The sequence below is a fragment of the Botryllus schlosseri genome, chromosome 4 (assembly GCF_051294905.1).
Source record: "Botryllus schlosseri isolate E-star chromosome 4, Bs_hap1, whole genome shotgun sequence".
NCBI classification, from domain to species: domain Eukaryota; kingdom Metazoa; phylum Chordata; class Ascidiacea; order Stolidobranchia; family Styelidae; genus Botryllus; species Botryllus schlosseri.
The window spans coordinates 26,075,516-26,091,981 of NC_137239.1; the positions used below are offsets into that span (position 1 = coordinate 26,075,516).

The following is a 16,466-nucleotide window of genomic DNA, read 5'->3' on the forward strand; positions in this document are numbered from 1 at the left end:
TCTCTCTCTCTCTCTCTGGAAGTCCTGTTCTCCTGGGCGAGATGTTCTTAAGACACAGCGATTACTCAAGACCTACGAATATATTTCAGCCGTTGATGCGAGTAGATTTAGCAAAATGAACCTCCTAGATTCTCTCGAATCATGGCGTTTTGTACTTGAAGTAAATTACGACAGGATGCTCTATCAATTGCCAGAATACGGCGCGATAAATATAGACGGGGTATTAATTTCGTAGTTGGACGATTAGGGATTCCTGCAATCCACTTTGAAATGGAAAATAAATTAGGTAAAATAAAAATTAAGTGAGAAAGTCAGTTAAAATACGCAACCATGAAATGACAACATCACTTTAAGATTTCAAGTCCAATAAGAATACAGAAAGGGTCTTAACTTTCAGATATCTCGTCCGTCCCCAATAGAATAGAAGGGCTGCACTTGATTAGGCATATTTAAGCATCGAGACAGTTGATTCAACGACCCTTGAAGTGATTACACAATTTGAACGGATAATCTAAACAATTTGACAAGGAATTAGGCCTAAAATTGGTTATTAGGCCTACATTTGAATTTGCAAGAGTATGGTTTTTATTAATGGTTTTCTAATGTACAAGTTAATCTAAATGAAAATGACACTACACAACAACTAACGGTAATAAAAATACGGTCAAAATACATACAAAAACATCCACGTGACGGCTCAAATATTATAGTACAGCCGCCGTTGACATGAAGGCATAATCAACTCCTGTCCATGGCCGTCATATATAAGCACGGCCAGTATAAGTGTATGTAGGCTACATTGTACAATACCTCGATGGGTAAGGTACGACTTGAGTCCGCGATGCACGTCAGCTACTCATTCGCGAGATTTGACTTGCGGTTTATTGTCTGTCCGCGGGCATGTTGAAGGCGTCGGCCATATTTATTGGTTGGGCGAGACGATTTTGTAAATTTTCTTTCAAACTGACAGCAAGGGAATCGAACGCACTCTTTCGCTACACTGCAGTAAGAATCTCAATTGAACTCCCGTTCGTTTCATCGACACTATTACGACGTCATCGTTGAGATGGAACGAGTCGTTGGTCGGCCGCTGAGGAAGTGGCGAATAGCCAGTGTCGACCTTTCCAGCGTTATTGTTCCTAATTGGAATCGAATCCTCGATTTAGTCACCTGAATAGATGTGCCCGACTTTAGCGAAAGCATTTCGTACCTCGAATGTTGAGTGCTTGTAAACGCATCGGTCGTTGCGAATGCGTTAGTGCGGAAACGTGCGCGCCAAATCTGAAATAGCACACGACAGCCAGCATGACTTTGTAAAGAGCGTAATATGTCAGCTTAACACGAATATGACAAGAACAAAATCAAGCAACAATAAAGTAAATTCAAACAATAAGTCTCCACAGCCCTGTAACTACAAGCCAAAGGGAGGATAACTAAACGAAGTAACGTAAGGCCAAGGCCATGTTACGTGACAAGTGTGAGAAACTCTTAAATTGATCAATCTCTCTCTGGACTCTCCTAACTAGAGCAGTTTCCAGAGCATCGATTTGCTCCTGTTGAGCGCAGTCATATTGGTTTTCTGAGTTATTGTGTCCAGCAGTATCCAACATTTGAACAGAAACTAATTGGGTCAAGTAAGTAGGGTTCTACATAAATTCAACTCGAACCTTTCCGAGACGTTTAGCGGGTTTGCATTTATCTGCAGTGATAGAACTGCCTGACTTAACAGAGATAGAACAGCAGAGATAGAACTGCCTGAGCAATGGTCAACATCGTCATTCATTACGTAAGGCTTACATCGGAAAGCTCTTATGGGTTTACGAACGTTAGGATGAACGACTGCCGGGCGTGCAGGTGTAGTTACTAGTCAAGAAGACATTGCATGCACACAAATATATAGCAATATATAACAATATACGAAATGGCTAGGGAATGCGTTGTCGCGATAGCTTATTTCAAGAATGGAAAACGAACACGTCGAGCACGTTACCGCGGATTGAAGAATGTCCGAGTAGTTCGATGGCGAACGTCAAAATTCCTCGTATTCAAACGCAAATCTGTTTAACATCACTCGGGGCACCATACATAGATTTCAAGGGGGTTCCTGAGAGTAGAAGTAGAGAGCTAACCAAAGTATTACAGGTTTATCTGGCTGCTGGCTACTTAACAGAGATGAGCGGATTTGAAATTTCTATGTCCTAATCCAATCCAAATCCGAACCATCAAATCCAAATCCTAATCCATAACTTTTTCATATTCAAGTCCATGTCCAATCCTAATCCGATTCCAACTGGAAATTCCGAAAAAATACTAATTTATGCAATGGAGGGATTCGAAAATTTTCTTTCACAACCAACGATTCACTTGATTCAAGATAACTTAGTACCCATAAGTACATTAATAACTAATCTGAATAAAGTTTGTCGCCATTCGCCACACGACATTTCAATCTCCCAGAAAATACGTAAATCCAATCCAAATCCTAATCCGTTCTGAAAAATGTCTAATCCAAATCCAATCCAAATCCGACAAAATTTCACAAATCCTGTTTTTTCAAAACCTAATCCTAATCCATGCTCATCTCTGCTACTTAACCTGGAAGTCCTTTTCTCCTGGGTGAGATATGCTTCAGACAGAGAGATAACTCAAGACATATTTCAGACGTTGATGCAAGTAGGTTTAGCAAAATTAATCTCCCAGATTCTCTCGAATCATGACCTTTTATACTGCCGTAAATTCAGACAAGATGTTCTATCGATTGCCAGAACCCAGAACACAGCTCGATAAATATACAAGATAAAAATTTCATGGTTGGATGATAAGGGATTCCCTGCGACATACAGTGCCTCCTTCGTCATTTTGGACGCACCTAAGATAAGATTACTGCATCTCTGTTTTGAATTTTTCGAAAAGTTACAATCTCTTACGACCGTTTCCGGCATTAGCTAAGGATGGTTGCGTGGTTGTTGAATAGATAACTCGAAGTATCGTTTTTTCATCATGGAGTCGCATACTCCCACTCATGTCCCGTTAGGCCGGGCAGCCGGAGCCCTGACCTGCATCGTTTTCGGCCTGACAAGTCTGTTTGGATCAATTTTCATCCATGGCCCAGTGCTGCCAATCATGTGTTTATGGCCATGGCTGTACCGCAGACTCGCAGAAATTGCGGCTTCGATGTGGCAATCTTTGATCGTGGTGAGTATAACTAAATGATTTTTGTTCAACTTGAGGTGTAAATGTAGTATTCGATATTTGCAATACTACCTGCTGCTAGTTACAGCGATGACGCCTATGAGCATATGAACAGTTGATATACCATTACTTTTCTATTTTCATGTGCTGTTGCTGATTCCTGGCAAAAGGCTACTTTGGGTGAGTTCCGTTGCGAGTTGTTGGATATGTCCTAAAAAGAACTGGGCTGAATAATTCGAGTACTATAGCATCTGAATCGAATATTAATTCTAATGATAGTTTTGATACCATTATTTATTCTCAACTGTGGAAGTCTGCAACTTCGATTGACGATTAGTTGCATCGCATCGCAGTTGTGTATACACTGCATTATGCAAAGCTGCACACTAGGGTTACGGTATTCAAAAATGACTTTCCGCGTATCCACTGATTAAATTCTTACGTCGCCTGGAGAAAGGCTGTACACCAGATTTTGCTCAATTCCGACCAGCCGAATCCTCGGCAGAGCCAATTTAAATTTTCGAATTTATTAGGAATGATGAAAAGAAAATGTTTTAAAATTTCACTGTCAACCTCATGAAATTGTTGAGTTGCCTAAAAAAACGATGCATAGCAATTTTTGCTCACTTTGAACCAATAGAAGCGAAGTTATTGGAGTTGGAACTTGTGTGCGAAAATAGCATCGATGGTTGGTAATCCCAGAATTACTGATGAAAATCTCAAACAACTTTGGTTCTGCGGGTTGGAATTGCGTCGAATTTCATGGGGTTTCCATTGCTACTCGAAAAAAATGGAATTTTTTTTCTATAAATTCAAATTTCAACTTGCTCTGCCGTGGCTTCAGCAAACTATAATATATTTGAGGTACCGAAAAATGTGTGTTCTTCAGAAAAAGTCTTCCGAGTCAAAGTCGTCATCACAGGCGACGCGATAAAACGCCACGAGAAGACTCTCGTCATTATGAATCACCGCACGAGGCTCGACTGGATGTTCTTTTTCTGCTGCGTCTTCCACTGCCGTGTGTTGAATCGCCACAAAATCACGTTGAAATCTCTGCTAAAGTGGATACCCGGGGCAGGTATGTACTCAAAAAACAATAATGATAGTCATCCTAGTAATACTGAGAATGTGCAACTTGAATATGCTTCAGTTTTCCAGTGATCTGACAACTGTTTACTCTGATGCAATATTTACCAAAACCGGTCTTAATCGAAGCTACTGTCGCATTGGTTCCGAAAATATAAATCATTAACTGTGATCTGGGCGCTGGTACCCAAAAAATCACCAGCGTTATAAGGTGTTGTGCTGGGTTGTAACCAAGTCACAAGGCCCCGAGTCACAAGTCAATCTCACTTTTATAGTTTTGACTCGAGTCAAGTCGAGTCATTTTCAATTCACCACCGAGTCAAGTCCGAGTCCAAGTCAGTGAGCAGAGGTTCGAGTCCGAGTCATGGTATTATGACTTGAGTCGAGTCCAAGTCATTGTGTTGACTGCTCAGTTTCCAGTTAAAGCCTTGTTAAAACCACTTTTATAACTCTGTTTGGTGATATCGAATGGTTCGCATATAAAATATACTAATTTTCCTCACTTTTAGCAGTTTCTGATCGCATTTTTTAGTAGGCCTACCAGTACCAACAGACGAAATCCCAATAGGGTGGTTACTTTACTATTCTTCGAAATTCCAATGAAATGTCGGTCTTGGCCGTCTGAGTCTCGAGTCATATGACTTGGTTCGAGTCATGCGCAATGTCTCGGGTCCAAGTCGAGTCAATACACAGATTGACTCGAGTCGAGTCATTTCCGTATTTTGAGAAAATGACTCGAGTCAAGTCGAGTCATCAGAAAATCGTGACTCGAGTCATTACAACCCTATCAGCCAGAAATATTCGGGTTTGTTTCAATATGAATACATTACTCAAATGTTTCAATTTATATATTGAAGTTATATAAAAAAGGCAATTGAAAGCATTTTTCTGGCTGTTGTAGTGTCCGTGACCAGATAAGAATGAATCTTTTCAGAATCAGTGTGCCAGTTGCTCTTGATTTTGTGAAGTTTTATTGAATTTTGCGCTCTGATCACCTGGTATAAGATAAGATAACCAATTTTCTAAATCAATGGGAGTTATTTTTTCAACTGAGTGCTTATAAAAGATCTGTAAGATGGTTGCAGTTTCGCAGGGTTGTAACCAAGTCGCAAGCCAATCTCACTTTAATAGTTTTGACTCGAGTCATTTTCGATTCACCACCGAGTCAAGTCCGGGTCCAAGTCACCTGGTAGAGAGTCGAGTCCGAGTCATAGTGTTGTGTCTCGAGTCCGAGTCCCTAGTCATTATGTTCACTGGTCCTAGTCTCGAGTCAATGACTTGGCTCGAGTCGTGCACAATGCAGTTTCGGGGCCTCTTTTCTCGCGATCGGGACAATTCGAAAATGGAACCTTCAAATTATTTAGCTTGCGCATCCTATAGCGAAGATGAATATATATCATTTTATTCTATGCGCAATTACGATATATAGCCTAGAAATCAAGTTGAAAAACAGGGTGTCCCTACTGATTTTTTATTATATTTTTTTGTTAAAATTCTATAATCATTTTGGTGTCTGAAATTTATTTCTGACTATGAACTCTCTCACATTTTACATGCATAATTGATCATGTTTTCACAAGTTATTATGATTACATTTGCGCAGTCAGTTCAAAGTTGTCTGTGGTAAGGTATGATAAGAACGGTGTCCTACAATATTCATTTTCGTTATTACATTGAGTCAGAACTATTAACGTGTACTATAAACTAGATATCGGCAAAGCAGCAATATCATTCTGTGTGACTGTTCCAGCTTGTATATTGCCACCTGTATCTGAGTCTGACCTTATTTTAGGCTGGGGAATGCAAGCGTGCGGATATATATTTCTTGACAGGAAATGGGATACCGACAAAGTTCACATCACCAACATGCTAAATCACTGTGTTGCTTTAAAAGCATATCCCAATTATCTATTTTTCCCAGAAGGTAAGACATGCTATATAATGGCGTAAGTAGACGCTCTTCAATCTTGGCTAAATTATGGTTTCTTCCCAGTTTAGAATTTCAATTTGCTATTGGTTGCATGCATTTTTTGAGATGCCTGGTCCTGTTGATTTATAATTTGTGTTGTTTTGGTCGCCTATGGTATGGTTCAGGACCTTGCGGTTATGAATCGACTGTAGTTACATGTCCAGGAGAGTAGCAAGTTACAACTCGCAAACCCTATGGATGGTAGCATCTTGACTACTGTATGGTATCTGTATGCAATAGGCTGTCTATTGATTATTCGATTTCTAGGTTAATCTGCGAGGAGAAATAAGGACAATGTGCACTGATGTATGTAATCCTGTGTTATATAATTTTGGCATTAAAACATCAACACTAAAATACCTAGGGATTTGTTAAGCAGTTGGCTTGACTTGGGACGAATTTATTGGTGAGTGAGCCATTGTATACAGGCTGCTAGGGTTAGAACCTTGCAAAGTTTTCGATAGTACTATGTTTTTTTTCTTACAATTGTAAATGTAATTCAACAGTTCATCGGTCAATGAATATTTCAGGTCTCCATTGTATGCCAACGCTTCATTTGATTTAACAATCTTTATCGCCAAACCTATCCCTATCATTTCCTCAGCCTGTTCCTTTAACATCTACAATAGTAGGCTTAATGGTCTTGGTAAGCATCTTTTAAAGAAATGAAACATTATGAAGTACCTGACATAAACATTTTGTGATAGAGTGTATGTTGAGACGTCAGTCTTGATATAAGCTGCATTTAACTTTTGCTTCATGCTGTCCCCACTCATACACTTGACTATTATTTTGTATCCCCGTATTATGGCAGCTTGCCAAGATGGTGACAGGCTGACAGGTCATTATCAATAGCCATTCTTTGTTATGTTTTTGTTTACCTATGATTAGGTTATTATGTCCTTCCGTCACTGGTATTTTTCTCTTTATCCTTCCACAAGAATCTTTTGCGCCGCTCCGATTGTCATAGATCCAACTTGTTATTCCATATGAGATAACTCACAATGACAGCTAATGGAAAGCAGTCTTTTGCCGTATCTTCCAATGAATATAACTCTTAAGCAGGAAAGACTCTCGGTTAATTGATAGTTTGAAACGTCATATTAATGACATAGTGTCGTATAGTAATTTCAAAGATCATTTTCAGCCATCATAAAGAGCGAAATCTCAAGCTAAAGTAAGCCCGGCTTATAATTTGTTGGCTCGTTCTCCAACAAATAATATCTTATAATTGTATTATGAAGTCCTTACCCAAACAGGTTCTGACTTCAATTCAATACATTGCAATTAATTTCATCATTTCAATGCACCATAAGACTGCGATACACCCACCCTGTCTAGGTGGTGTAAAAAAGTAGGCATGCACACCGAATGAAAAGTAAATGAAAATGATATAAAAGGTCAGGCGACCAAAAAAAGGTGGCATGTGTCGGAAGGCGAGATCGATATATCAGGTCGTGGTCCGGTAACCTAAAGGGCTAACTATTATTGATTCAGTAAAAATTGTGTGTATTTCAACTTGAATGTGGACATTGGCCGTTCAAAGAAAAAATTTATCTTCAAATTTCACTGGCTATGTGATAAAATTGTTAATTTGGTTAAAACAACGCTGCACACCAAATTGGGCTACATTTCAACGAGTAGAAGCGAGATTCTTGCAGTAAAAAGTTTTGAATTTATTATATAAAATGAATGAAATGTCAAATTTTTCTGTCAAGCCCATAAAATTGTTAGGCAGTCAGTAGAGATGATGCACACCAAATTCGGCTCAATTCCAACCACTAGAATCGAATTTATTGCAGTAGAAAATTTTCTAATTCCATGATTTCGTAATAAATAACGGCGACCACTGTAATTCCGTAAATACTATTTTATTCGAATCCAAATTTTTCTACTGCAATGACTTCGCTTCTGGTTGGAATCAAGCCAAATTTGGTGTGCATCGTACTGACAGCCTAACAATTTTTTGTGGTCAGCAGAAAATTTGAATTTTTTTTCATTTTATTTTTAATATAATAAATTCGAAACTTTCTACTGCAAGAATATGGCTTCTACTGGTCGGAATTGGGCCAAATTTGGTGTGCAGCGTTGATTTAGCCAACATGATAATTTTATCACGTAGCCCTATGACTGTCGGATAGCCGGAGAGATACTGTTCCACAAATCAGATCCTGCGTATTTGATACAGCGATGATCTTTCTGTCTGCCATATGGTAGCATGTCGCACTTATGCACTTTTGATACCGAGGTGCAGGAAGTTTTTGAAGTTTTCGGGGCGGTGGCTTGACTTCTTGATTAGGCCTGACGTTGGAACACTCAAGTTCTACTTATACTTGTTTAGGTGACTGGCAGGACCACACTTTATTTTCCTTTCATGATTGCACTCATTGCAGAATAAGACTTTATGTGTGCCCCTTATCAAGAGTAGGCCTACATGGCATAATAAGAAATATACTTACACATTGTTGTAAACTTGAAACATTTAATGGATTTTACGCGCTCATTTGATCCTGAATGTTAACTTCTTTGAAAATCAGCAAAGTGACCTGACAGTATCACTGAATATCGTAAGCTAACGTTTTCCGATTATAATCCTGATAATGATCAACATCACCCTTCTATATTATTCCTATTTTAATCAATATGCTTTTGTGTCAGGTACTGATTACTCAGATAATTCGAAGGCATCTAGCGACAGATTTGCGGAAAAGAACGGCTTGAAACAGTACAGTTACGTGATCCATCCGAGGACCACTGGATTTATTCACATGGTAAACACTCTGCGACAAGGTAATGAGTATATATGTCGTTAATTTGACGTTAATCTCTATACAAGGATTTTCTGCAGTGGGTGAGCTGCAAGCCGTGCACGATGTGACTGTCGCATATCCAAAGTCGTTGGTTCAAGCCGAGACTAGCCTACTGTATGGAGAGGTGCCGGAGGAAGTCCATTTTCATATCAAGAGATATAGCATCGACGAGGTACGGTTGTTCTCTCTTAGTATCAGATCTGGGATGTCTCAAGTACGGATTTGGGCTCGATTGGATTTGATTAGTCCAAATTTTGCTCGGGGCTATCTTGTATGTTGCAAAAGGGTTGCCCAAAAAAAAAGCGTCCTTCGCCAATTTTTGATACTGTTGTTCGTCCTCTGTGTAAGTCAGTAACTTGAAGACTGTTCACCATCATTACCCCATGTTCTTGACTGACAAATGAGAGAAGGGGGTGCACGTGACGGTCGAGTGCATTAATTGCCTAGATCAGTGCTTTTCAACCTGTGTGACAGTTCGCACTTGTGCGAATGAAAATAATCGCAGTGCGAATGACGAAGGTGGTCCGAATTAAAATCCGCATCAAGTGCGAATGAAAATCGTGAATGATTGGTAATTTTTTTGACGTAGCACAATTTATAGAAACCAAATAGGAATTTGAAGGTCAGCGTAACTTATGTAGCTGCGACGCAATTGTGAAAACCTAATACGACGCACCACTAATCGTACTCTCACAAGCTGTAGTGAACTAGTTGGGAAGCTGGTGTAGTGGCAGACATACAGTATGTCAGCCCGTCTGAGCCCGTGACAGGCTAGAAAAATGACGTCAAATTAACTTTCTGCTTTCATTCGCTAAACAATCATCATATTTAATAACTGTCCGAATAGCGCGAGGCACGAGGATAGTAGTAAATACCATAATTACAGACTAATATGTAATATAAATAATATAATTTTGGGTCAACACGGTGCGAGTGCCAAGTGTTATTATGTATGTAATATTTATTGAATTCATTGCAAAAAATTCTGAGATAGTTTTTACATCTCCAAGGTCACTGTGTTGGGTAGTGTAGCCAATACGCGAGACACGCAGAAAATATGGCTTTATCATGAGAAGTGACAAGATTTGTCCGACTGTTTTTTCTGGAAAACATAGTCGAACACCGTTGGGATGAACTATAGTGTAGGGGTGTGTAACGAGCGAGTTCAGGCCTATGAGACTCACTCGTGTCGGGGCACGTGAAGACGTGAAGCTTTGACGAACAAACCGCTGAATAAATGCGGTGCCAAAAAACATAAGCGGCGGAAAAACCTCGGACTAAAAATGACCGATGCTCGATGGCCAAACCTTTCGAGATGGATGGGATATGCTCCGTAGTCGGCACGAAATAGTCCCGTTCTTGCAATCTGAGTACACACAGTAGCACAACTGCGATACGCAGACGAATTTAATTCGCCCTAATTTGAAATTGCTTGCGACAGACATGTAGAGCTGTGTTGGGTATAGAATTGTCATGTGCGCGGTCTGCATGTCGATACACGCCCGCAAAATCGTAGCATACATCCGTAATATTAAAATGAATTCCTTTTCATGCTGGGTGAGGCTCGGGTCGCGAGATGCCACAAAATCTCAGATTTGTGTGAGTCTCTAAAAGCTGCTTTACCGTTATTAAACTGTTATGAATTCTCAAGTTAGATTGAGCTGAAGAGTAGAACACGCAGTATCGTGAGTTTATTTGCTCTTCTCATAAACTCGCGAGACAGAAGTTGGAGCAACGTATCATAAGGTAGCGAGCTCTAATGTGCCTACTATCCTTGATCGTTTTGCATCTTATGTTCCAAGACATAAGGCAAAAGCCTCAACACAAACATTTGAGTTTTTCATCCTTTCGGCAAACTGGAGCCACCGGGACCTTTGTGCCAGCTCTCAAAAACAATTTCTGCCAGCAAGCATTTTTCACTCGCGAAAAATACCCTGTATTTTGGATACGAGTGCAGAACAGATTTTAAGATCTGGCCATCCAAGCACTAATAGACGTTCTTGTACAAATTCCTAACATTGTTTGGCCGAGAAAGGTTTTAATGGAATAGTGGAATAGTTGAAAGTATAACGAGCGGAAAAAGTTGCTTTTTGAATGAGCCACTTGATAGCTTAAGCTACATAGTAGCCAATTTGAACAAATTGTTGTTAAGTATCTTCATCTTCTTTTCGTATAACAATTTTTGATTAGTTTGTGCGAATGAAATTTATTTCACAAAAAAAGTGCGAATGGAGCTCAAAAAGGTTAAAAAGCACTGGTCTAGATAATTGCCTAGGCTAGAGCGTTAATGATATGTTCGGGTAACAAACCGACTTTAGCACTTGACAACATCCGCAAAATCTTACTTGACAACGGTTACCCTGAACACGTCAGCAACCGCGGCATAGAGAGGAAATTAACGCAATTCAACGCGGAAAAGTCAACAGAGCCTACCAAACGGACAACCAAAGACATTTATATCCATCTATTTTGGATTGGTCCTATCTCCACCCGCTTTTAAAAGCAATCGATTTCTGCAGTCAGTAAGTGTTACGACACAGTGAAGACCAACGTGATTTTTACGACAATGTAACTGCTCCCGCAACACGTAAAGATGTGCTTCCTGCACTTCAACAAAGTAATGTTGTGTACAAATATAATTGCCACTGTGATTGAAAGAACGTCAAAGCGTTCGCAGGAACGCATAAATCAGCACATCCCTAGATTTATTAGAACATGCGCTTCACGCTCGGTGAAAAGCTTACCCTCGACTCATCTCCTCCAGCTTGATTCGCAGCAATCTAGGGGCATGAATTCTGCCATTGGCAAGCATCTGTTGAATAATCCTGCTTGTGCGAAAAATTATAGAGGCGACAGATTTCGCGTCGTCGGAAGGGGCCGTTTCACACTTTCATTTGTGTGCCATGGAGTCGACTTTTATTAAAATACACCAGCCAAGGTTGTGTCAACAAAAGGAGTTTTGTGTGCCATCTAAAAATAGTACATTGAACGCTCTCGTATTCGAAATTTCATGCTGGTGACGTCATACTTTGTGATGCTATTATTAATAGAGAATGTTCTTTCCAATTCTTTACTACTTGCTGACGATTACCCCTGACGAGTGTCAGCCGAAAATATTCGGTAAATTGTCTATCAATCTGCCTGTCGAACATCGAAATTCCGATAAGTCAATGTCACCACGTATTTGTTAGATTTCTGATATTGGCGTCATAATTTGCGGTGCGTATTATTTTGATTTGTTTTAGGCCAATGCGTGCTTTATTGATGTTTGGTTTCGATATATGTCGTTTTGATGTATTTCTTGTGATCTGAGTTCTGTGAAGTATTTTAAAAGCTTCTTGAAGATACAGACTTCAATATACAATACACTCATATTGAAATGAACCCGAATATCTTCGGCTGACACTCGTCAGGGGTGATCGTCAGCAACTAGTAGAAAATGGGAAAGAACACTGTATATCAACAATCGTATCACCGGCGTGAGATTTCGATTATTATGTAACGTTTTGTCTCTTCGCCGAGAAGCTTCCGGAAGACGAGGACGGACTCGCGAAGTGGTGTCAGGATCGGTGGGAGGAGAAAGAGAGAACGCTCGACTCGTATTACAACGACGTCACCGAGAAGGTGGAGAAGATTCAAACTGTGACGGCCAATCGGCGTTTTCCCAACGATAAAGTGCCGCCGTTGTCAGACAGAGGGGCGTTGCTCTGGTTTTGTATCGCGGGTAAGAACGCATTTACTATTTCTTGGATTTGTATGAAGCGTCTGCTTTGAATGCGGCCAAAAAGTTTTTTGATGACTCGACTTGACTCGAGTCATTTTCTCAAAATGCGGAAATGACTCGACTCGACTCGAGTCACTCTGTGTATTGACTCGACTTGGACTCGAGTCATTGCGCATGACTCGAACCAAGTCATATGACTCGAGACTCAAGACGGCCATGACCGACATTTCATTGTCATTTCGAAGAACAGTAAAGTCACCACCCTATTGGGATTTTGTCTATTGGTACTGGTACTTGGAAAATGCGACCAGAACCTGTTAAAAGTGAGGAATATTAGTATGTTATAAATGCAAACCATTCGATGTCACTAAACAGAGTCATAAAAGTGGGTTTAACAAGACTTCAACTGGAAAATGATCAGTCAACACCATGACTTGGACTGGACTCGGACTCGAGTCATAACACCATGACTTGAACTCGAACCTCTGCTCGATGACTTGGAATTGGACTCGACTCAGTGGTGAATTGAAAATGACTCGACTTGACTCGAGTCAAAACCATAAAAGTGGGATTGACTTGCGACTTGGAGCTTTGTGACTTGGTTACGACCCTGATGTGCTAAACTATCATTAACGCCGCTTGTAAAAGACTTGTCAACTTCGGCAATGAAGTTTATGAAAAGTAAATTACGAGGTAAATGATGTAATTTAGAACGACTTCTAGCGCTAACACACGGACGCATTGATAGATGTTCGTTTTCGAAATGAAATTTATAATATTCAGCGCCCCGACGATTGATTCGTTTTTGCATATACTACAATTCTGTGCAGCTGGAATTGTTATCTATTAGACCAGGGGTTCTCAACCTGGGGGGGCGTGAAACATCTGAAGGGGGGCTCGTAGAAGCGGTCACCTGAAAAAATCGCGCGATTTACCTCCAATGCACGCATGTTTCTCTCTATATGGACCCAATTTCATATTTTTTATTCTCAATCATTCATAACCTACCATACCACCAAACAATCTGTTGAGGTTGCTAGCATCCCAGTGGGATTTTGTGACATTACGATAAGGGGGGTGCGAAATTTTTCCTCGTCAAAAAGGGGGGCGTGTCTAAAAAAAGGTTGAGAACCACTGTATTTGACTGATTACAGGGGAATGTTAGTGATCTAATTCTAATCTGTTTTGTGAAATGTTTCTATCCGCTAATTTTAAATATCATCCAATTTCTGGTTCTACTGAAAATGATGCAGGAGAACAGTCTAGTGCGGAACGAGTCAAGCATGCTACACAGATATGCTTATGAGGATGAACTCTAATTCAATATGGTTGGACCTTTATTGAATTTCCAACCAATTTTCGCAAATACAGTAATTCTTACCTGATAACCCGATTCTGATTTAATGTCGAACAAACTGTGTAGCTATAATTCTAATTTGTAAATTTATTAGCACAATGTTGATGCATCGCTTTCAAAGCGATATTTCTTACATTTCTAATGCCAAGCTCACCAAATGGCAAATTCACTTGTAAACAACTCACAGCTCAAAGGTGTTTTCTCACGGCGTAATTTCTCTTTCAGGCTGGCTCACTTTTCTCGTTTTCTCCGCTGCGGCCGTCTACACTTCGCCGATAGCCAGGTTTTACGCGTTGGCGATTGTCGCCTTTCATTTGGTGCAATGGTATTTCGTCGACGGCGTGGAAAAACTGGAAATGCTCATGTACGGGATACTGCAGGAATGGAAAGGAACGGGCGCTCCCGCTGTTGGCAGCCCGAAAAACAATAACGTCAACCCTTACGATAAGTACCTGAAATCCGACTGATGCTACGTTACTGATAATCAAAAGACAATCTTGGCAGTCGATCAAGGTCATTGCAGTATAAATACCCAATTATATATATATTAGCCACCTGGTAGTTTATCCTTTGTTTGATAAGAATTTCCTATCCAAACCAATTTCTGCTGCTAATTATTATTAACGAGGAAGCGATATATCAGTAACACATAACCATTGGAAGGGGCAAGTGTGTGTCATGGGGTAGCCGGCTGCGTTTATCATCACATTTCACATATTTTCTAGCTCACATACCATCGGTGAGTAATTTCTTGCTTACGTTGTTAATTTTGTAATATTTGGTATACTATATCCCCACTATTAACAGGTCGATTATCATGAGTTATTATCTGTGTAGCAGATTCCGGGCATAATTTATCGCGACTCAGACAGATGGTTTGTTATTATAAATGACGTTATAAAGTCGATTTGTCCCCATTTTCTCTGATCATGATTACGTTTTAATGGGAAGTCCCGCTCTGTGACAGGTTAACTTGTTTGAACGAGGATCTACCGTTGTAATTGTACGAACGACAGATTTTCAGTCATTGTCGCGCACAAGACTATAGTAAACCTTACCTCACTTGTGATAGTTCATGGCATTACTCATGTGTGTTCGCCTGGCAGCTGTTCTGTATGTTTTCCTGCTTACAGCACTATATTGTGTAGGCGACGATGTGTTTTACTTTCGTAAGCATAAATCGTATAGATTGCTACATTGCATTGGCTGGATCTAAACTTTTGTCAGTGATTGCGTTACACATAGCAAACTAGCGTGTGGCATGAACGATTTACACTGATTCAATCATGGAGCAGCACGAGGAGAGTACTGCTTACCTCATATTCTTACCATGCTTTTGGCCAGGGGTCACCAACTCAAAACGGGTAGCGGGCCGCATTAATTCAATATCGAGATGAAATAGGTCACACAGTTTAACAACCCCATACTCTAGTTACTGCGTATATGAGAAGATCAGAAATCCAGAACCTTAAAGAAAAGATTTGACTTTAAAAATAATGTGTTGAATTGATTGTTGCCAACATGATTCTGCCTCCGTGTGAAAACTCTATCTGTATACCTTCACTTGATATCTTCTGCGACACAGCTTAACAATTTTCAAGCATCAGATCAATCCCTCAACGCGAGATGACCATGTATCTGTCGACAATCAAAATAATCCGCACATAGCTTCAAAATATTTCACGACTGATGTTGTATGTGATGTGTCAATTAATGAATGTGTTACTCTTGATAAAATTTGTTTACTGTGACTTATTTATATCTGTGGTGTTGTCCATTGAGTATATGTGGTCATAATTATAGCCAATGTAGCCCGCCAATATGCCTCTTCATCTGATGTATCCAAATGCGTATCATGAACCTGCGTTGGACCAGTGTATTGTACAATCCATACAAGAGTGAATATTTCTGTGTCTACAATTCATAACATGCTTAGCGTTGCTGTGGCTAGTCAAGTACTTACCAATGCCACAATTTTTACTGTATGGGCAATGGGCATTACATGGACATCACGCGCACATCCACAAAGGAAATTATACCTATGCTGTTTCAGCAATGGAACTACCTTGTTTTTTTTTGTTGCAGTGATTCAATATTCCACACCATAAAATCCTCCAACGTCTGTATCACCAATGGGTTATGATATAAATTTGATACCGCAGTGAGATGTAAGCTTGTGATGCAGTACTTTCGACTTTTTTTCCGTCTGTCCTTATTCATGTGTGTGAATCATTTCTGTGTCGAGTTCAAAAGCACCCGTGTGCAATTTGTCAGTGCTTATTAGGTACCATATGTGAAGTATATGTATGTTAGTCCTTACAGTTTTCA

The 16,466-nt window shown here is 40.0% G+C and overlaps 2 protein-coding genes across 5 annotated transcripts in view; both read left to right on the forward strand.

Moving 5' to 3' along the window:
• The window catches only part of LOC145437617 (uncharacterized), a 299,426-nt gene extending 296,934 nt beyond the window's left edge, over window positions 1–2,492 (forward strand). For 3 of the 4 annotated variants that reach the window (XM_080314895.1, XM_080314896.1, XM_080314897.1), the window contains exon 3: window positions 2,164–2,492. In XM_080314895.1, coding sequence (XP_080171021.1) covers window positions 2,164–2,186 — 23 coding nt within the window. In that variant the 3' untranslated portion in view covers window positions 2,187–2,492. The remainder of the gene's footprint in view (window positions 1–2,163) is intronic. The other variant, XM_080314894.1, reaches the window with a different exon arrangement.
• Window positions 2,493–3,000: 508 nt separating this feature from the next.
• LOC145437619 (lysocardiolipin acyltransferase 1-like) lies at window positions 3,001–16,466 on the forward strand. Its single transcript, XM_080314898.1, has 7 exons — window positions 3,001–3,184; window positions 4,061–4,270; window positions 6,071–6,202; window positions 8,906–9,037; window positions 9,096–9,229; window positions 12,583–12,781; window positions 14,364–16,466. Exons 1-7 carry the CDS (start codon window positions 3,001–3,003, stop codon window positions 14,603–14,605), a joined length of 1,233 nt encoding a protein of 410 aa, XP_080171024.1. The 3' UTR covers window positions 14,606–16,466.